This window comes from Haemorhous mexicanus, chromosome 5 (genome assembly GCF_027477595.1).
Source record: "Haemorhous mexicanus isolate bHaeMex1 chromosome 5, bHaeMex1.pri, whole genome shotgun sequence".
Taxonomy (NCBI): domain Eukaryota; kingdom Metazoa; phylum Chordata; class Aves; order Passeriformes; family Fringillidae; genus Haemorhous; species Haemorhous mexicanus.
In genome coordinates, this window is record NC_082345.1 from 76644617 (window position 1) to 76667166 (window position 22550).

Sequence of the window (22550 nt, forward strand, 5' to 3'; positions counted from 1 at the left end):
CGGCTCTGAGGAAACCCGGCTCTGAGGGGGCACCGCGCCCTGAGGGAGCCCGGCTCTGAGGGGGCACCGCGCCCTGAGGGACCCCGGCTCTGAGGGGACCCGGCTCTGAGGGGGCACCGCGCCCTGAGGGGGCACCGCGCCCTGAGGGGACCCGGCTCTGAGGAAACCCGGCTCTGAGGGGGCACCGCGCCCTGAGGGGACCCGGCTCTGAGGAAACCCGGCTCTGAGGGGGCACCGCGCCCTGAGGGAGCCCGGCTCTGGGGGCACGGCACCCTGAGGGACCCCGGCTCTGAGGGGACGCGGCTCTGAGGGGACCCGGCTCTGAGGGGACCCGGCTCTGAGAGGACCCGGCTCTGAGGGGGCACTGCGCCCTGAGGGGCCCGGCCCTGAGGGGGCACCGCGCTCTGAGGGGGCACGGTGCCCTGAGGGGACCCGGCTTTGAGGCGACCGGCCCTGAGCGGGCACCGCGCCCTGAGGGGACCGGCCCTGAGGGCACCGCGCCCCGGGGACGTCCCATCGGCCCCCTCGGACACCGAGAGGGAACAGACCGGGTGCGGTTGTATCCGTCTTGAAATGGGAGTGTCGAGTATCGGACTGTGAGGGTGAGACCTCCTGCACCGTCCCCATCTGGCGCTGACAAGGCCGCACGTGGCTTTAGAACCGGGCCTGGGGCGTAAACCAGACAAAGCCCATAGGACACTGTGGGCAGGGGTCTCACTTTGAGGAGAAACAGCTTTATCCAACTGCAACCTACGTCCTTAGGGAGGGAGAAGAGGGGCTGCTCAGGAAGAGCCTCACAAAGAGGTGTTCCCGTGAGTGATGGTCATCACTGCAAATGGACAGATGATCTGAGGCAAATTCTCACCTCTCTGGTATTGCAACTTGCTCAAAGTGGACTCAAAGTGCCTAAGAAAGTAATTTTACAAACATTTCAAATCAGTGATCAAGCATTCAGGTAGCTCAGAGAGGTGGTAGATGCCCCATCATTAGAAGTGTTCAGGATCAGGTTGGATGAGGCTTGGAGCAACTTGGTGTGGCAGAAGGTGTTTCTGCCCATGCTGGTGTAGGACTATATGACCCTTAAAGGTCCCTTCCAACCCAAACTGCTCAGATTTGAATGTGGCTGCCTCTCATTTCTTTGGGGGTTATTTTGCCTGTTAGGCTCTCAATATCCTTATTGCTATTTCTGGATGAGGGTGGTTAGAAGTGCTGTATTTACTGCTGAAGACCTGTTTCCTATCTGTATAGATAACACTGGGAGCAAGAAGTATTTAGCACAGTAGTATCTTGTAACCAGTTTTAGCTGCATGTCCTTCAAAATGCTTAAGAAAAAACTTGGCACAAAAGTTGCTTTTCAGCCTCTTCCAGATCCATTGAGCTCAGGGCAGTTTGTGCAATTCATTCCAGTTTGCCCAGTGTGAGACTTGTCTCCTTGGGCACCAAGAGTGGAAATACTTTCTTACTTCAGGATTTGCTTATTTGCCTTTGAGGAATGAGAATCATCAGGTGAATTTCTGTGTAGAGATTAGATGATGAAAAGTTCACTGTCCACCTTTGATTTCCTCAGCCTTCTTGTTAGGCACTGTGGATTTTCTCATGCTCAACAGAACTTTTGTGTGCTCAACCTCCAGCAAGTAAGAAATTCTTGACGTGTCAAGGAGAGCAGTTAGGCACGTGCTTCAAAAATCAAGCCGGTGCTTTGTTATGAAAAGCTAAGGCCAACACTTCCTCTGTCTCAGGGCCATTAGGAAATTCCTATGGACTTCTATGGAAGTAGGTTGTGCCCTCTCCTCACTGCCAACTCCCTGTCTGGCAGAGGTTTTCCCAGGAAGGGCCATCTGCTGCATGTAATGAAATCGTCTCTCTTAAAAGTCAAACTGTTCAGTGATCAGACTCCCTGTCCTGAGGTCACACTCCAAAACACCAGCGAAGCTGTCGGGCTGCCTCGGAGCTCCAAACAACACTCACAAATTCAGCCTCCTTTGTCTCCAGCCGGGAGGCCGAGCCCAGGACCAGCCTACCCCAGAACATCCACAAAGAGCTCAAGGGTAAGTGAGGGGTCGCGGTGTTTGGACCTTGAAAATTATTTTTCTGCTCTTTTTCTCCTGTGGGCAAATAGAATGTGTATCATAAAGTCTAGTAAAGGAAGAAGAGCAAGTTAGTTTTATTATGAATGCACTACGTGGATGTAGCGATTTATACTGCTATTGACCAGGAAATGGGATTTGTTATTTCCTTCTGCTAAAGAAGAGCCATTTTTGTTTATCCTGATATGTTTATGTTTTTCTAAACATGTTGCATTTATAATTCTGCTCACTGTTTCTGAAACTATGCTCTGCTACTATTTCCACCAAGTGTCATTGAGACAAAATTGCAACAATTGTACAGAAAGCAAGTTTCCTTCTCTAAAGAGTGTGTAAGTGATACTATGTACCCTAAAAAACAGATTTATTAATTCTAAATGTTTATCGCATGGTGTAATACTCATTAGATAAAAAGTTACTCTATTCTTGAGAAAAAGGTCTGGTCACTTGGTAGTAATAAACGATTCCCAGGCTTCATGAATTGCTCAGTCTGACAGGGTCAGATGCTTGACAGATGTTAAAAATAGATTAAGACAGATCAGTGTTAAGAGTTGTGCTGTGATTGCTTATTTTAATTACTCTATATTAAGGTGTTTGTTTGACATGTGCAGAGCCAGTCATTTATTATTCTATTTAGCTGATGAATTATGGCTGAGGTGCTTTTATAGTGTGGGGCTGTTTACAGTGGGTACTGCACTAATCAAAATGTTTTCAAAAAGCCTTGGATATTGGCAGCTGAAGAGCTGCAATGTATCCCAGAATTTTTGGTAAGGACATATTTTCCAGGTATCTGCTTTTTGAACAGCCACAACTTCACTGATATTTTTCTTACCTAGACCTTGTTAATCCAACTAATAGTGTGATAACTGGTTTCGATAATAAGCGTTTCTGTAGTTTGGTTTCTGACACTGTGCACTCTTTGACAAGTATGCTGCTCGAGGTGTTCCATTTGGTTGTGGTATCTCAAAGGACTTGGAAAAGAATAAGGTGATTATAGTTATTGTTTGTATTTGAGACAGAACTGAACCAGGCAGAATTCCTGTGAGGTGAAGAAACAAGTACAAAATGCATAAATGTAAATCTGTGGGTTGTCATTACTACCCATCAAATGTTTAATTCTGTAGTAGGCTCAGTGCTGTATAAATCCTTACTATAGCCCTGTGGTGAGTAGAGTTCACAAAGTTACAGTGAATCTGGAATTCTGGTTTCTGTTCTCTTGGAGGCTGTAACTTTTACAAGGTAACAGTTTAAGAATGCAACCATGATCACAACACATTTGGAAAATGTTTTTATGGTGTTCCAAGTTGGAAAGCTTGTATAGACCAGGAGTGGCGGATCAGAAATTTCGTGTGGAACTTGATTCCATTAGTACTTACAGATGCACTGAGCTTAAAAGATTCCCAATGTCAGTGTTGATGAAACTTTGAACCAAAAACTTTTGAAATCTTTGATTTCTGGTAAAGGAAAAGTTTAAACAGAGAACATGAGGAAAAGCATTTAAACATAGCAAAACATTCATGGCAACCTTTCTGGAAAGATAAAGTTATATGTTCCAGACCATAAGTATATTGTATGTATTTCCATACAGGGCATATAACACCTCATTTAAGAAATACAAATTGGTGTTTAATGTCTGTGTGAATTGTATAACTGAAAAGTCTTATGTTTTGTTTTACTTTGGAAGAAGAAAAAGGTTACATTTCAAAAGATCTCCATTGAGAGGTGCCCTGCGTGAGGAGTAAAAAATATGTATGTTCCCAGATACAAAACAGTTGGCAAGGTGGGCATGGGGATTGGATGCAATTATACCTGTTGACTTCTTAGAGGAGCTAAACAAAACATATGCAAAGATCTGTAGGAAAGCCGAGACATATTTGAGGGACATTCCAGGGAGAATGGCAAGGGAATTAGCATTAACCTTGGAGCACAGCAGCATTTAAGCAGGACACTCAGATTTCACAGGTGACAGGTTTTTTGTTATACATATGGTGCTGTAGTTGGTCAATCTTGTGATCCTGCGGTTAGTGGACATCTTTCTTTCTTTCTTTCTTTCTTTCTTTCTTTCTTTCTTTCTTTCTTTCTTTCTTTCTTTCTTTCTTTCTTTCTTTCTTTCTTTCTTTCTTTCTTTCTTTCTTTCTTTCTATTGTTTCTGTTCTACTTTTGCTGCTTTCTGTTCCTTTAATCAATATTTCTTACATCCTGCTGTTCATACCAGCAAGCTTTCTGGTTGGATCTGTGTAATATATAACCATTTCTGTTCATCATCAAGACACGTTCTCTGGTTATTGGTGGTTTGGTTTGGAAATATTTCATGTTCATCTTACATGAAGTCTACTTACATTGACCAAATATATTATATTTCTTTGTGGATTAGCTACCTGCCAGTAAAACATCTCTTAAAGGGATGTGTGGGAATGTATAATGTATGCTCAGGCAGGTGGAGAAAGAGCTTTTGCTACATCTAAGAACAGTAGTAGGGTAGGGTAGGGTAGGATAGGGCAGGATAGGATAGGGCAGGATAGGATAGGATAGGATAGGATAGGATAGGATAGGATAGGATAGGATAGGATAGGATAGGATAGGATAGGATAGGATAGGATAGGGCAGGATAGGGCAGGATAGGGCAGGATAGGAGATGGCAGGATAGAATAGGGTAGGATTAGGATAGGATATGATAGGATAGGAGATAATTGTGTTGCAAAAGAATAACTCCAGATTCCAAAGTTCAGCCTGTGGAGTGGAGGCCATAGTAGGAAGCTCAGCTGGCGGTTGGGGAGTTGTCTCAGACCAAAAAGCTCAGATTAAAAAAAACAAAGCACACAAGCACTGTTTCTCTAAACAGGATCTGTCTGCTGGAGAAGTGTTCAAAGCACAGGTGAGCAGACCATGTGTGGCTCACATCCACATCCTCCTCAGGTGCACCTACATACAAAGGGGAAAGGCTGGCCTTCTTGAGTGAAAGTTAATCCTCGATCACTTATGGCAAGGGGTTCTGACAGCATTGGTGTGGCCAGCAGCAGTTCAGTTCCTGCAGCCATGGTCCACGTTCCCAGAGGCACGCAATGTTTCTGGAGCTCTCTCTCTCTCATATTTCAGGTATCCCAGAACTGCTGTCAGCTCGGTATAGAGAGCCCGAAGTGTTGGTTGATGAAAGGCTGTTTCCCAGTGTGAGCCACTGTGGCATTATCAGTGTCATTCCCCTGGTGTTCTGCTGAGATATCCCCCATGTGGGCTCACTCAGCCTCTCCCTTCCCACTCCTCTGTCCGGGTGGTGTGAGGCAGGTCCTTGGCAGGACCTGCTCTGAGTGGGAGCTTTGGGGGTCACAGCTTGGCTCCATCGAGGGGGGCATTGACCAGGTGCTCACTGTGCCATGGGAACGCGTGGGACGGGCCCCGAGCCCAGAGCTGGGGCCGCACAGATAACAGAAGGTGCTGCAGCAAGGTCAGGGACCAGTGAGTGCTGCTGAAAGATAGGAAGGAATCCTACTGAAAAGGGTGTGGGCCGAGGAGGGCCGGCACACAAACCAGAGATTACTCCATGAATAGATCTTAAATAAAAGAATGCTTCAGAGAGGTCATAAAGGGTATTTTTCCACTGCCTCTAGAGGACATGAACCTCACAGAAAGGCACAAATTCAATTCTGGGTTGCTAAAATGCATAAGCTTCCTGTAGAATTAATTTCTTTGATTATAAAACTGCTTACAAAGAACGTGAAAATCAGAAATCATTACTTAGAGTTTTTAAAAGTTTAATGATAATAATAATAATGATAGTAATCGTAATAGGACAAAAAAAGGACAATATTTCCAGCGCTGGGGGAGGGGGGGCATACAGACAATGTTATCTTTATACAGTTATATCAATAAGATACATGCATATTCTTGTGTTTCATGCATTATTCAAAAGTTCTTTTGAACTTCCTGATGTTTTGGAAACTCCTTTGTTTGACTTCTTCATACTCCAGTTTATCTGCATGACATGCTGGGTGTCAGGTCAATATATTTTATTTCTTTTTGTGTCTCCATCCTGCTGTTTCACATCCTCTGATAAGATTTTAGTATGTCCTCCTTAATTTTAACACGGTATTCTCTAATTGTCCTCCGGTGCTCTGGTTTGTGTCACAGTTATCACTTGGACACGTTGGTCAGTGGATGGCCTTGCACTGTTTTTGGTTACACAAAAGCTTTTTTTTTTTTCACATCTTATGTTTTGCTAAGGTCTATAACACAGTACATTCATCACAGTATTATTTCCAATAGTGATACATAGCTATTATATTCATTACACTACTATTTCTATGAGCAACACAATGCATACTTAAACTGACAGATTATATTATATTAACATGCAGCTAAAACCAGTTATAATTGATACTATGTTTAAATAGTTATAATCACTGACAGCATGCATAGGCTAATACATAAATGCAAAAGCCAATATTATCTGGTCGTTTTTCACAGGAAGTTTTTCATTTTGGTACTAGTTTAATAAAGTAGGAAAAATGTGATGCAAGAGAGAAAATTTAATGGCCACTTTGTAAGTTTAATCCAGTTTATATTTTTTTGTCAGTTAATATTTTTTCTGACATTAGGAATAATCCCTTAAGTTCCTTCTGAAATCACTAGAAGTGGCTTTGTCACCAGAACTACCTACAAAATATAAAATAATTTAAATTTTTTTCCTTCCATGTTAAAGTGTAATTCAAAACGGTTTTGATCTCAATTGAAATAAATTATCAAATATTGAACATATTTCATAATGTATAAAAATAAGGTTCCATTTGGAGTGAAGTCATTTCAAGGAAAATAATTTTGAACAGTCAAATTTTATATTTAGAATTGGAATTTCAGACAAAACTTTCACTGGGAATCGTGGATAGGCTTTTCACAACCAGTGTGGAATTATGACAAAGTATGAATTTTAAATGAAAAATCTCTTCTGGAAGTTGACTTGAATTTGTTTTATTATATATATGCCTTACAGAAATGTTGGGTGATTGTTTTAGCCATTTTGATGCTTTTCCCAGCCATTCTTTTGTTACATATTATTTGAAATGGATTATTTTTCACAAACCCTGATAAGTTCCTGCCATCAAAGGGTTTTGGTGAAGCAGCTTCATCTGCCTCTTCCTGCCTTGTTAATCTGACTGTTGCAGGTTTGCATCAGTTCAGTATTTCTCCTCAATCGCACCCAAGCACAGTTGTGTGGTTGCTGTTCTCATGCTGCTCCCAGCTTTGTTCTCCCTTAATCTCAGTTCCCAGGCACTGAGCTCAGGCAGGAGCAGGCCCTGCTGAGCATGACCTTGTGTTTCCTTTGCCTCAAGGGCTACCATAAAAATTCCCCATGGTTCCGATCAGTACGAAATGGAAAATCTGTTTACAGAAGATTAGAGAGCCAAACCAGGCATATTTCCTGCCATGACCTGCTCAAACCTGGTGTGTGAATTCCTCCTGTGTGGCTGTGCTTCGAGTGACTCCTGTTGTGAGCCAGGACGTGATTCAGCAAGTAACATCATTGGTTTTCAGAGTGAGAGTTGGGATGAGTAGCCACAGCACCCTGGCATGTTCTCATGTCTTCTGCCAGCAAGTGGTCAACTCCCAGTTTATCGGGAAGTGAGTTAATTTCCAGGTTACTAGTCAACAGCTGATGGTAAATTATCATGGTCTCTCCCATTCCTTTTCCCTCTGTGAATTTCACTGTGCATCCTTTGTCACAAGTTTTCCTGATGAGCTGAGAGGGTATTGTACTAAAAGTTCTCTTTCCAGTTTCTGTCTAAATTCATTAATTGAATTTTTAAAAAATCTTAAGACTTTCTATTTTCTTCTCAGATTTAAAAAAATAGTATTTCTTTGTCTTGGGTGGAAACCCATGCAGTTTTCTCCTGGAATGTTATTTTGCTTTCATTTCTGTGGTTGTGTCTGACAGTGCATGGAAACCCAATGTGATTTTCTTATGGAGAAACCTTGACAGCTCTTTTCCCCCCAGTGTCAGAGTGCAGCCAAACTGAGACAACGATAACTGTCTAGTACAATGGCTTTAGTAAAAGCTCTTCATTAGTCAATCTGCATTAAAAACATGTTGCCAAAGCTCTTTTCAGCTGGGGAAATTACCATGCTTTTAAAATAATTTGCAACCTCCAAAAGAGAGGAGAGAGACATCTGGTCTTCTGAAGAGCAAAAATGAGAAGCGTTGAAAGAATGCAACAGGAAACATTAGGTAAATGCATATTTAAGAGGAGAGGCTGAACTCTGAAGGGTATTTCCATGGTACTGTAATAAAATGGATGAGGAAAAGATGAATCCCTACTGCTTTGTTTTTGTTCTGTTACATATATTCCTTGGAGTTGAAAAGGAAAGCAGTGTGATCAGAAAGGCCGCTCTGGTTGCCCCATGTGCTGTTTGTCTGGGCTCCTTGGTGTACATGGACTCAAGCTGTTTGTCACACATCTAATGTTGTGTCCTTCCTGTTAGCCAGCCTTGTTCCCTACTTTTCACCACCCAGGTGACTGTGGAAGAGGTGTTGGTGGCAGGTTTGCCCAAAAGGAACTAAGGTATCTCTGGCTGCTTAGTGCTCTTTAAGGAGAGGCAGAGTGCAGCCGGCCGTGCAGCTGCTGCTGTGTCACCAGTAGGCTCCAGCCCAGCTCCAGCTCTCTCCCTCCTGTGGCACGGAGCTGGGCCCTGCTCTGGAGGCAGTGCTGGGCAGGGCTGGGGGCTGAGGGACCCAGGCCAGGGCAGGGACATCAGCTGGAAACATCATTACAGCAGAAGCACGGAGAAGGAAAAGGAGAATGAACAGAGGTGTCTTTAAATGGCTGCATTGGATTACCTGGCAAGAAAGCTTTTCCTGCTGCTCTTCCCCAATTCTGGAATAAACGTAGTCACTTTTTTTTAGAGCCGTTTGTCTGGCATCCTCCAGGAGGTCAAATTTACTCAAATCTGCTACAGTACTTTTACAATGCTACCTTGTCACACCTTTTCCAAGGTGACTGATGAACCAGAGTGCTCCTAGCAGTGTACAAAAGCTTCTCAAGTATCTAAAACCTAACATTTGGGAATGCTAGGGAAAAAAGGGCTTTGTTACAGGAAGAGAGAAATTATTCCACATTTCTTTGGATTCAGACAGTGGAAGCTTTTTGGTGTATCTTGCTTGGATTTTATGTGAATTCAGCATTGCCACACCACAGTGCTACTGCACACCCGCTTGAGGGGAAAACTTGGTATGAGCAGGAAATTTAGGCAAGCCTGCCTCATTTCATTGTTCTTTCAGCACATGAATGACAAATATCAAGCCAGAGCACAAGAGAATTGCTTTAAACAAAAATTGCCCTATAAACTCTAAGCAGGCTGGTCGTTCTGGGTATTTCTACAAACAGAGTTTGGGATTTATGTCCCTATGATGCCAATTCAAGGAATAGCCTACTGTTGTGCCAATGTGACCACCAAAGCAGCGAGTAGCTGTAGCAGTGGTGTCCGTGTGGAAATGTACATTGTCTGCAGGTTCCTGTTTGCATTTAGGAAAGTTGACAGGGGCTCTGTGTACTAGAGCCCCTGTCGAGGTGCCACACGGATGTGTGGGTGTGCTCAAGGTTTTGTTCTCCTAGCACAGATCACTCCGGACACTTGCAATGTGCTGCCAGTAAGTGTCATTGCATAGACAGCCAGGTTAGGGTTACTGCCTTAACATCTGGTCTTGGGTCTTAAATAATGATTTCTTGTTTTGAAAGTGCTTGCAAATATGTGTCAACTGACCACCTTTTAGAAAATACCTATAGCCATTTCAGAAGTAATTTTAAGTTTTGTGATTCTTTTACTTGCAGGTGCACAGAACAAGATCTGCACTTCATTGAGAGCTAGAATGACTTTTCTTGACCCAGAACCACATACAAAGAACAAAACTTGCCTAGAATTTGTTGTTGTCCTAAATGAACTCGTGACAGACTTCAGGGTAGAATGAGCAAAATGGGAAACATTTTGCACAATGCAAGAGTTCCCCCTGTGAGGGTGAGATTGTGTTGATTTCATCAGGTTCTGACTCTTCAAAAATCATTCATTTACTGCTTGAGAAACTCAGCAAAGCAGGAGTTTTGTCTCCACTTGAGAAATCCCTCAAACACTTGCCTAACACAGAAGACAACATGGATGTTAAAAATGTAGTTAAATCCCAGGCAACTTTTTCCTGCCTGAGGGATTTGTCTGAGGATAGTGATGACTTGCTTCATTTTAAGGGTGTGGTTGATGTCACTGCTGGAAGAGCAGAGGAATACTGCAGCAGACAGGTGCCTTCCCACCCCACAGATGTAACCACTTGTCACACAGGCAACTGTTGCCTTAACACACAAGACTCTGGATCTCCTCAGTCTCTGGCCAATGTCCAGGCATGTAAAAGGACTGGGCTGGGCAGACCTCTAAGCAGGAATTCCCTGCTGGGTGAGCAGGCAGACACTTCCCTAGATAATCTCACCGATTTTGGAAAATATGACTCTGAAAATTCTGCTGCTGTTCTGGAGATTTATGCAGAGAAAGTAACAAGTGTAAGTGATGACTTTTCTGATGATGACCTGGAGTACTTTGAATGTTCAGATGTGCTTACAGTGCATGAAGATGAAATCTGGAAAAAGAAATTAGAATTTTTATTGGAAAGTGATGAAGATGATCTAAAGCTGAGTAAGGATTGTGATGGGTGTGCTTACTTCCTCAGTGAAATGCCTTGTGTGTTCCAAGTGTCAGATAACACTACGCCTATGGATACCCCCATTGGCTTCTGTGAGCATCAGTCAAAAATCAAAGGAGTAGACGTAAGGAGAGACCCCTCTATGTACAGCCAGTCAGCTCTGCAGACAGAGATGACTCTCACTGTTGGACAGCACCGAGATAAAAGTGCCATTTTGAAAGACAAAGAGAAGAATGAAGTGCCTGTTGCTTCTGCAGCCACTGGAAATGAACATCCCAGAAGTGAAGAAGAGACTAATGGAAGTGACCATCTGGCTGCAGGTTCCTCAAGGGACGAACCAAAGCCCACGGACGCTGTCCCTGCCCAGGTAGATTCCTCTGCCCGTGGTATAGGTGCTGCTTGTACAGATCAGGCTTCGGGGACAATGACAGAAACCAGCCCCGAAGGGGACGTGCTGGGGGAAAGCTCCCTGCTGTTGGAGGAGGGGAGAAGGAATGTGCCAGAGGGAAATGCACGGCACGCTGTCTGTACCTTAACAGAAAGTCTGAGGAGAAACCTTTTCAAGCTGTTAAACCCTATAGAACTTTGCAGATATGTAAGTACTATAGGACAGTCTTTCCAGGCTGCAGCAGCAGGTAGAGAACCCAGAGCTCTGTCTCCCAGTCAGGAAGGTGTCTGTTCAGCACAGATTCCCGAGGAAGCAGAAAGTGTGCAAATGCAGGCTGGTCCAACAGAAGAGGCAGATAAAGACAGTTACTGGGAAAGGGAAAGGACTCGGGGGCTGTCTGAGCAAAACCAGATGCCAGATGAGAACATCTCATTTGGGGTAAGTAACATGTTTATCATTTAACACATAGAGCTGCTCTGCTGAACTCAATGCGATTTATTCCTGCTTGTCACAAAATAATGTAAAATCAAAATTACTTTGAAAGATACTATTCGTGTACTTCTGAATGACAGCTACGCCTGGGAGGGAAATCTGGGTTTAGAAAAGGCCCAAGTAAAGCCTAAGCTGTTCTAATTATAGAGTGAGCCTGATAATGGTGAGAGGCACTAATGGGCCTCTGGACAGCTGGATAGAGAAATCTGATATGGAGGGTATTGCACAGGTCTTAGCAAAGTAATGCTTCTTTCAACCCAGAAAGTTTCTCAAATACCTGTTGGTATTTGAGCAGAGAATGCTTTGATTTACTTTCTTTTCAATCTATATGCAACAAACAAAACCGTCTTCCACTAATGGTGCTGGAAACCTAAACCAAATCAGCAGGGGTTTGCTCTGGTTTGTAACAACGAAGGGAATTCAATGCAGAGAGTTCCTGTTACAGAGGTGAATGGAGCTCTGTGATTTTTAAAAATAAAACAATGAAAGAGTTGGATATTTCAATTGAAACATACAAAGCAATTAAAAGTTCAAACCCCTGTGGTACTCTCCATGTACTTGCATATTTTATGCTGTTGGTAGAAAATGAGCTGGAGAAATCACTACAGTTGTAGAGATTGGTATGATGCTCTACCAGGTTTCCTAAGTAGGAAAATTGAATAATCATTTTTATTTCACATTGTAAGGACTCAAGATATATAAATACTATTAAATCATGAATAATCTTATTGTCACCAACTTTTCTGGTTTGAAGGTGTGTAGCTAATTGCACTGAAAAAACCTCATTTTTCACAAAAAATGTTTTTTCCAGTTGCACATGCTTTTCTTCTTCTGATCATTTGGGTAAAATATCTTGCAGTTCTGGGTGTAATGTCACAGTAGAGTGACTTTAATCTCACCCCTGCAGTGTCTTCAGCAGTCAGAAATCACTGAATTCTTCTTCCTGAAAAATGCTCATAGGTTTCTCTGGTTTTATGGTACATAAAATTCCAATCCTATCTGAGGAGCACATGTTGTCCTTATGATGGGGAATACCCCTCACTGGAATTAACCTCCTCAGAGCTTCCTGACAGGGTGTATGGCCGTGGTTTGCGAGAGTCTTTGTTTGCTTTTTTTTTCCCCAAGTCCAGTGCAATAATTTAAATCCCAGAAGCCTCTTAGCCAAGAGCAGCTGTCAGGTGCCTGGCATAAATTTCAGAGCAGCCACTTAGACTCTTGTGCCTAGTCAGTATGTCTGCATTTCCATGGCCAAAACTTTTCACTGGATAAAAAATTGGTATTGGTGTACACAAAAGGATGAGAGCTGGGCACACACCAATCTCCGTTTTTAAACATGTGTTTAAAAATGGCAGTGAAATTCAGGTGTAGGTTCAAAATTATGTGGTCTTGAAAACGAGCCAAGCAAAAGCATCCCACCTAAATACTGCTTCCTTTTTTGGAGCACTAGAAAAATGTGGACAGGTTCTCACAGCAGCCGTATAGTGAGCTGTAAATGAGAAACTCCTCAGAAATCTGCCTGTGTAATCTAAGAGAAGTAAGAACTAATCTATTGCTGCACACGGGTTTCTGTAGAAGTACCCTGGGGCGTTTGCTGGAGCCCAGAGTGAGACTGCTCTGCATGAGCAAGGGGAGGGGCTCGCAGCAAGCCCCACAGCTGACTGCTTTGGAAGGGTGTGGTATTTTCCCTGTCCATGTGGGAATCAGGTCTGATCAGGGGTACAGAGCAGCCACGGGATCACAGCACTAATGACCCAAGGATTTACACCTGGCACCAAATGTTCGAACTGGAACAACCTTTGCAGTGTGTCTTGTGCAGCACCTGCTGTGCTGAGTGACTTCTCCTTCCATTAGATAGTTAAAGTGGGAGGCTCCTCACTCCTTTCATGACCTCATGGCCTAGCCTTAGGTGAAATTCTATATTTACCTGGTGCTTCAGAGCAGCTTCATTAATATAGGTCCAATACACCAACGGGGCCAGCTGTGTGATGTTACATAGTGTACCGAGAGCCAGGAGGCTTTTCTGGGTGTTATTGGGAATCTGGTTCTGTTAGCAGTCAGCCAGCACCCTGTCCCTGTCAGTGTCCAGCACCCTGTTCCTGTCACTGTTCAGTGTTCAGCCAGAGCCCTGTTCCTGCCAGAGTTCAGTGGTCAGCACCCTTGGGTCCCCGTCAGTGGTCAATGCTCAGCACTCTTGGCACAAGGTGCTGCTGTCACTCCTGAGTTACAGAGCCATTATTCTGGTTTTTTCCATATCAGTACAGCCTGTTCACATAAAATCTGAGAGATGCTTGGTTTGACCTTGCCAAGACAAATTTCTGTCACTTTTAGATAATTTTGAATTTTGTTATCCAAAAAGGAGAGAAGCAGAACTGACACAGAAGTTGCAGGTAACTGGGCATCTGGCTGAGGTCAGAGCTCGGCGTTGCAAGGGAACGGCCCGGGCCTGAGCCGTGCCAGAGGGGCTGTTGGTCTGTGTCAGAGCAAGCAGCAGAGTCCTGCGTGGAATAACTGTGGCTCATGACACCGGGCCTGTTCATTCAGTAGGATCTACCCTGGGAATGGCAGTTAACATCCCATTTGTTGCCCATGTCTTAAGTTGGCTCCAGGCTTTCCAGGGAGACACAACAAGAAAAAATCCCCTTGAAAATCTGTACCGCTTTGGAGCATGGACTCCTGACAGCTGTGCATGGTCAGCCTGTTGCTCTGTCTGGTTGGCAGATAACTCCCTTTTCGGCCTTTAAAATATTATAGTTCTTCCTCTTTTTCTGCCTTTTGAGCAGGAATAGCGGGATGCTGGCAGGATGTGCCTGTCAGTCTGCAGGACAAAGCACAGCTCAGGTCTTTTGTTTCACCAGTCTAAAGCAGTTGAAATAACTACAGATATTGATACTCCAGGGCAGTGTGCCATTTAAAAGAGTGTCATTTTAGGAAAGGGGAATTTGAGTGGCATTGCATGAAACAGGGAAGTGGCAAGATCCACTAAGGTGGATTGCTGGAGAACAATATAAAGTAAAAGCAGTCCCAAATGTAGTGGATTTGAGGGAGCTGAGACTCAGAGACAGTGATGTACTTTTAGTCTGTATTCTAGGGATTGTTTGTTACACTCCATTTGTACTAACACAGGGATATAAATCTAACATGGGGACTTTACTTGCAAAGGAAAATTACCTTGCAAAACTATTTCTGCTTAAAAAACAGTGAGATACTGTGAAGACAGTGAGATACTGTGAAGTAAAATTGATTAGCTTCATTACAAATCTTCTCTAAGGAGCAACACTTTCAGACTCAGACCTAGGAGGTTGATTTCAATCCATTATGTTGATACTTACAAGTCAGAAACTTGACGATTAACAAATATTAAAAAAAAAAAAAAAGTTAAAAAAAATGCAAGCCTTCAGGCCTGTGTCAAGCTGTAGTTCTAATTTTTAATTACATTGCTCTATTTTCCTTCTTTGAAGAGTCAAAGTGCTAATCTTAAAAGTGTTACCCAGAATTGTGAGAACCTCTGTATGGAGCCCAGCACAGAAAAGGAAGGCATCCTCAGGGCTTGTGAGAGTGCAGGAACCAGCCAGCTCTCTGCTGAAAACACGCTGCAAGTGAAGAATGCAGATTTACAGACCTCTTCTCTTCACTGTGCTCCTTGTGAAAAGAGAGAAGGTTGTCACCAACAGGTCTTCTCCAGACAAGACATTATTAGGAATGGCAAAAAGCCAAAGAATAATATTTCCCCTTCTCCTCTATGGGATATGGACTCTCTTCCTGATAAACAGGAATGCTTGTGTGCTGTTCTCTCTTCTGCAAAGCTGTGTGATGAGCCAGGGGAGGGAGAGCAGAGGTCTGGGCTTGACATACATGACAGCAGTAACCCAGATATTCTCTGCAGCCAATCAGCCAATGAGGCTGTGTCTAAAGCTAATCCCAAGTCAGTCCTGGAATCTGGAGAACCTGAGTGCAAAGGAGATGCTGATATATCTGCAGTGCATGACAAGTTGTGGAAACTTCTTCATGAAGATGACTCAGACTATCAAATCCCATTTGAAAACAGAGGCATCCCAAGTTTAGGTACGAGGCTGACAGATATCAAAGCCACAGAACTGAACTCTGTGTGGGAGACCTGTTCCAATGATCCTTTGCCAATGGATTTGACAGAAGAGCAGGGGCCCATCACAGAACCAGCTCATAACCCCAGAACTGAGAAAGCTGATTGCAGTGTTTCTGATATCCTCCTGCAGAGAGCTGCAGCATGTGAGAGTGCATCCATAGGAAACATTTGTCTTGCACAAGTGGTAGGAACAGATGGTGCCTGTCTAAATTCTGGCACTGGGAATGAGAGGGAAACACCATCCATTTGTGTTTCAGCAACCAGTGTCCTCCTAAGTACCCAGGAGTGCTTGGAGCCAAGTCCAATGGCCACGGGCAGGAATGGATCCACTGTGGCTTGGGAAGGGAAGCTTGCTGTTAATAATGCTGCCCAAACATGTGAAGCAGATTCTCCTCAAAGGTTACCAAATACTCAGAGTGGTAATTTAGCATGTCCCAAAGCTGACATATCAGATATGTCATATGGGACAGCTGGACAGTTACTTCATACTGAATACAAAAGAGCCATGACAAATGAGTCTATACCTGGAGAAGGCTGTCATTTTATGGACTGCTATCCAGTGAGAGGAGAACTGGCTTATTTCCCTGAAGAGGAAGACATTTTCCCCAGTGAAAATACCAGCCAGTTTACCCATGTAGAACTCTCTTCTGTTAACACCATACATAAAAGTTGTGTAGTGAATTTACAAGAAAATGGAAATCACTCAGACTTGACTGCACCAAATTTCACTAATTCTGACAGCTACCATCTTTCAAAAAATAATGCCTGTCAGGATTTTCAAATTGTTTCTAATGCACAGAAATACAGTAATATAATGCAATCCCCTAGTTTAATTCAGATTCACAAAACCATAACACATAAGAATCTACCCCAAAATACAGACCAACTGACAGAAATAGCAAAACAAGAAGGGGCAGTCCCTCCCCCTTCTGGGGAGCCATTTTTAAGAGATTTTTATCTAGAAGTGCCCAGCTGTGAACCATGTAAACCAGAAGGAGAACAGAGAGAGATTTGCATACCTGAGGAACACAGGGCTGAAGGTTCCTGTGACTCAGGAGTTAGTCAGGTTTCAGAGAGTCAGACTGCAGCTTCCCCTTGTCATACATCAGAACAGCATTCATTTTTTGTTGACAGCACTTTCAGGTCTGATGAAGAGTTAGAAATAGATTCTTTAAAAAATCCCACCTATGCAGCTGGAAGTGTAACATCAGCCAGTGCCCTGCTTCCCAAGGAAGCTCAAAGCAAGCACCACAGCACAGCAAGTGGGGAGGATGGAGGTTCCAGGGATTGCCTACATTCCCAAGAGCTGCTTGGAAACAAAACCCTGCCCTTCCCCACATCTGTAAGCCACTCAGAGGGCCTTCCCAGTGCAGATGCAGTGGCATGTCCTGCCACAAGAAATGAGGGAAAAACTGGATCCATACAAACTGGAGTCAAAGTAAACAGAAATTTAACTACATTGGAAATTTCCTGCAAGCCATGGAAGGGTCTATTCCAGAGGGTCCCTGGAGAAACCAAAGGAGAAGCAGCCATGTGTGAAAATGAACATGAGATTCCAAGAACTATTGAAAATAACCCAGATGAAGCTGAAGCAAAGGCTCCTTTGCACCCTTTGACTGGCTCCCAGGCTCTGAAACAGATTATGAATATTAGCACAGAGCAGTCTTGTACTGACTTGATCCGTTCCAGCAAGATAGCTGAGGCTGAGAATTCAGTTAAGTCCACTGAGTATGATAAAATGGAGGAAGTCAGGACAGCAGAGAGTGTGGTAAGTGGTTTAGTTAATTTGCCACCAGTTGATTCAGGGAACAACCAGCATTTTCAAGAACAACCACCCTGCAGAAGAACTCCATCATTCTCTTTGGCATGGACCACACTTGATCCATTCCCAGTCAACACAGAAAGCCAAAGAAATCAGGAAGGGTCAAAATCCTGCCAGATACCAGTGGCTGCTGCAGAACCTGAGCCCATCAAATGTAAAGAGGACACAACAAAGAGCGGGCATGTAGCTGCTGGAGCTAAGAAGAAATTACCACCAGCAACTCTGTCCAAAAAACCCAGGCTGGAGGAGAAGGGAAGTGTCAGCAAGGATACCAGCTGTGTTAAAAAGTCTGGGAAGAGCGAGGGAGGCGTGATTCATAAAGAGGATAGAAAAGAGCAAAGGAAACTCATTTTGAAAAAGGATAGCAAAGGTAAGAGAAAATGGATTTTCTTTTCTGTCCTTTCCCATCATTCTGGCTACAGTACAAAATTAAGATTATTGAAAGGCACTGCAAGCCTCTTTCAGACTGACTCAGTCAGCTAAAGGTGTCCTGCCCTCATGGAGCTTTATTTCCAGATATGTGCACTTAGTAATGAGTGCTATGCCCATGCCACAGAGATGAACCCTTTTCCCAGCTGGCAAGTATATTCAATTCATGAGCTTTGTAACCTATTTGAAATAATCACTGCCTCATTGGCCTCTTGGAGTAACTTTGCATGGAGGAACAGCATAATGATACCACATAACTACACACCATGTAGCAGCTGCAAGCCCACTACTTGTTCTGTTCCCACAGGGCTGTGTTCCCTGTTATGCTCCTGCATTGCAGCTCCCAGCTGCAATTCTCCCCTCTTGGTTACCAAAGGATTTATTACTAGCAAAGTTATTATTGTTAGCAGTAGGGTACCACTGAGAAACAATGTTTGGAGGTCCTGTGTGCTGACTTCTGACTGGTTCTGCATTGCTTTGCCCTGCTGCAAAAATGACACGGATGAAATGAGCACTATTAAACAGATATAGGAAACATATAATTGAAAGGAGATCCGGGTTGCTGCCAGAGTCTCTAGAAGGATGCTAACTCTGCAGCAGGATTGTGACTGCTGGGCAGATGAGGGATTTGTTGTTTCTATGGGTAGTTTGCAAGGACCAAGGTCTTATTTTTACTTTCTGACATGACATTTCATGTTCACATCATAAAATGATTTAATAGTTCAGAGCAAGACTGAACAGTGACTAAAGGTAAGCTACATATTTGTGGAGCTTTTCACACACTGCAATTACTGTGCAGTCTCATGAGACCTCTACTTTTTCTAATTACATTAAGAAAAACTCCAGACTTGTCTCTGTTTAAAGATGCATCCTTTTCCAGGGAACCAGATGTGTAGGAGGAGAGACACATTCCTTCAAAGCAGAGCAAGCAAACTGCAGTGACTGTGCAATGCCTGACCTGTTTCCATTGCTTGAGGCTACACTTGCAAAATGTTTTAAACATTCAGGCTGCATCAGATAACACTGAATTTTATTCACCTGTTTCTGCTCTGCCTCAGTCTCGACTGAAATGTGTCTGTGCTCTAGAGCACAGTTGTGGCCCCTTCCCTGGCATTATGGGAAGGCTGGTTTGGTTGCTGTGGAATATACTCAGTGTTCTTTTGCATTATTTCAGCTGCAGGAGAGAAGGGTGGCTAGGCCAGGAACCTGGAGCCATTAGTTCTATTTCTAGAGCTGTCAGGTCCTGCCTGTGTCACTTTAGCCCTGATACATCAAGGTTCACATGCCCCAGGACTCAGGGACTGCTAGTCCAGTGGGGAGACCTGGACTGGATGGGGCCTGGAACTGGGAGTGGGGAAAACCATGGCAGTGTGCCTGACCCTTTAAGTTGGGTGTTACTGGTGTAACATCAGTACACAGTAATCTGCAGGAATAGGATCCCTGAGGGACACGTGCCATGCTACCTCGTTTAGAGTGCAACAGCTCAGAATTAACACAGCTGGAAACAAAACATCTTGCATTTTACATCTCTGACATCGAACAGGGATGTGTCACTTGAGGTGGGGCTGTGTTGTGATCCCAAAACCTTTCTCTAAGTGTATGTAGATTCCCTTTCTTTCCAAGTCCCCTCCAGCCCCCTGCCCACGCCACGCCCATGTGCAAAGACACTGGAGTGTTCTGTGAGGCAGTGAAAAGTCCTAGCAGAGATCCAGGCCGGCAGGATCTTTTGGGACTTTTCCCCAGGCTGTGATCAGCTAAAAAATTCTACTAGTTTTAGTATTGAGACACAAGAATTACTTACCGGGGATTTCAGCGTTCGTGTTCTTAACATGAAATGTTAAAATGCCAAAACAATGTAATTGTCTTCAAATCCTAAACCGTGGTTCTTCTGTTTCAAGCCCCCAGGCTGCTGAAGAAGATCCAAGCAGAGTTATTCCCCGACTGCTCTGGAAGTATTAAGCTGTGCTGTCAGTTTGGTGACATTCATGGTGACTCCACCATTACATGGACTAAAGATTCCAAGATACTGGCTCGGCTGCAGAGAAGGTAAGGGAATGTTTCTGGAGCACTGGGAGTTTCGGGGTAACTTTGCTATTCATAGGAGGCAAATCTCACACTGCATTGATATTGGTCACAGTTTGTGTTACATCACCTCTCAGCTTGGTCATAGCCAGTGTCATCCAGATTTCAAAGAAATATCAAAGAAGTTCGAACCTCATTTAACCTAGAGAAGGGTGGAAATAAAAGCTTCTTAAGGGCATTAAGAGCATCTACCCTTTCTATTTTAATGAAATTAGTTATCTTCCTTGTAATTCTGTATTCTGATCTAAAAAACTGTTCAGAATGTTTCAAAAAGACAAAATTAATGTTACCCAGAAAAAAAAAAGAAAGAAAATACATTTCCATCAAAATGCACACTTTTGAGAATTTTGTAGGAAGGATTCTTCTTAGGTGTTTTTTAAGTGGAGAGAAAAAGTTGCATGAATTGGTTAAACTTTCTATTCTGATTCTTCTTGTTTTAACTCTTCTATTTTGATTGTTGTATTGCAATATTAATTGTAGTATTAATACATGTCATTATCTGCTAAATAATTGTGCTGTGTTTTAACAAATAAACAGTGCCGAGAGATGAAATGTATCAGTTTTTCCAGTGAAAACAAGTAAAATATGTGATAGCACAAAATGCTCTGTTCCAGTGCCCAGGATGACTCTCCCGTCTCTCTGGAAATAGCTGAAGCCAGTTACCAAGACCAGGGAATGTATTATTGCTGCTTGAATAACATGTATGGAAAGGTGACTGCTGAGTTTCATCTGACTGCTGCAGGTAAGCCCCAGTTTAGAGTTTTGATTAATAATAATGACAATGACAGTTCCCATTCAGAGTTTTTTACTACAATTTTTTTTTTGTTTGTTTCCTTCTAGTATTGGAACGTCTTTCAAGTTTTCAGAGTTATGAAGGTAAATATAAAGTGAAGTAGCATTGCATGGCATCATACAGAGACACACACATACACACACTGGCAGCTCTTTGGCACAAGCACATGGTTCTTGCAGGTCACCTGCTTTGTAACTGTACTCCAGGAGAAAGGCAGGCATGGAGCTTTGGAATGCTTTCCCTCTGTGTTAACTGGTGTTCAGTGACACTGGGCATGTGGCCTGTGCTGCAGCTAAAGATAGTGCCTTGCCAGTGGGGTTGTCATTCCTGAACAGCCTGCAGAGATCCAGGCCTTCAGTTGGCATGGTGACTTTTCTTTCTTTTCCTTGAAGAATTAAAATTAAGCATTTATTTCCTTGTGCAAAATAAAGACAGGACTTTTCATGTAGCAGCACTGTATAACTTTTAATCAGAGAATTTTAGGTGGAATTAAGGAGTGTTCTAATTCTGGCCTTATCTATGCAGTGTTTCCTCTGTGCTTTGAAGAGAGGCAATAATGTACAGAGGCTAAACCAGAGGTGACTTCATGGCACAGCTGGAAGGACTTCCTTGTTGTGTAGTTCTGTTCTCCTATTTATCTTCTTTACCTATGACCCTTGAAATGCTGTTATTAGTAGAGACACTTGAAGTACAGTTAAAATGTTTTAGTTTCTCTCAGTGCTTAACTTTTTTCCCCCTTATGAATTTTTTTGCATTTGGATTCCTATGGTCACTTAAAGGGGTGAAATCCAGGGTTTTCCTTGATTTCATCTGTAACAGACTTGTTTGCTACACTCTGTCTTCTTTCCTTATGATCCTGAGCTGCCTCCTTTCTCCATGCTGGCTTTAGATCGTGCAGGCAAGCAGCTGCCTCTCAGGAACTGCTTGGGGTCCCAGCCCTCAGAAACACAATTTGTGCTTCCACTGAGCATTTTTTCCTCCTCTCTGGAGAGATGCATCTGCTGTCCCATGCCCACCCCTCCACGTGCCTGCAGAGATTCCTTTTATGTTTTAGGTGTGGAAGAAATCGAATTCATGCAGCTGATGTTCAGAGAAGACCCCCTCAGCTCCAGCTACTTTGGTGGGACACTGCATGGAGCAATCATGACAGAGGGGCTGCACTTCGGCGAGGGGATGCACCGCAGAGCCTTCCGCAGCCGCGTGCTGCAGGGCCTGGCGCCCGCCTTCGGCCCCGGCCACCCCTGCGTGCTGAAGGTGCACAGCGCCCTCACCTACGGCACCAAGAGCAGGGACGAGCTGCTGCAGAAGAACTACAGTCTGGCACTGCAGGTGAGCTGCCCCTGGCCTTTGTAATCCAGACTTGTGGGCCAAAGCTGTCCTCAAATTCAAACACATGATCTGTTGAATGTTTTGAGCAATATTCCCATAGGCATGTCTGTTGTAATACAGGAATGCTATGTCCAAAATACTGCAAGAGAGTATGCAAAGTTATATGCAGCTGAAGCTGAATCTTTGGAAGGCTTTGGAGAAGTACCAGAGTGAGTATAAATACATATTTTATATACATATATGCTTATATTTACTGTCCTGTGCCATGGCAACCCACTGATTGCTAGGACTAAAGAGGAAATAGGAAACCTGGGATGAGTGTTACAGCTCTTCCAGCTTGGTTTAGAGTTGGTAGCTG

At 43.6% G+C, this 22550-nt stretch overlaps 1 protein-coding gene across 2 annotated transcripts in view; it reads left to right on the forward strand.

The window, feature by feature from the left end:
* Positions 1-373: 373 nt before the first annotated feature.
* ALPK2 (alpha kinase 2) overlaps positions 374-22550 on the forward strand; it is a 47020-nt gene continuing 24843 nt past the window's right edge. The window contains exons 1-8 of one of the 2 annotated variants that reach the window (XM_059847751.1): positions 374-2048; positions 9902-11581; positions 15094-17929; positions 19887-20034; positions 20685-20812; positions 20911-20946; positions 21918-22192; positions 22313-22401. In XM_059847751.1, the coding sequence (XP_059703734.1) occupies positions 10220-11581; positions 15094-17929; positions 19887-20034; positions 20685-20812; positions 20911-20946; positions 21918-22192; positions 22313-22401 (4874 nt within the window). In that variant the 5' untranslated portion in view covers positions 374-2048; positions 9902-10219. The remainder of the gene's footprint in view (positions 2049-9901; positions 11582-15093; positions 17930-19886; positions 20035-20684; positions 20813-20910; positions 20947-21917; positions 22193-22312; positions 22402-22550) is intronic. The other variant, XM_059847752.1, reaches the window with a different exon arrangement.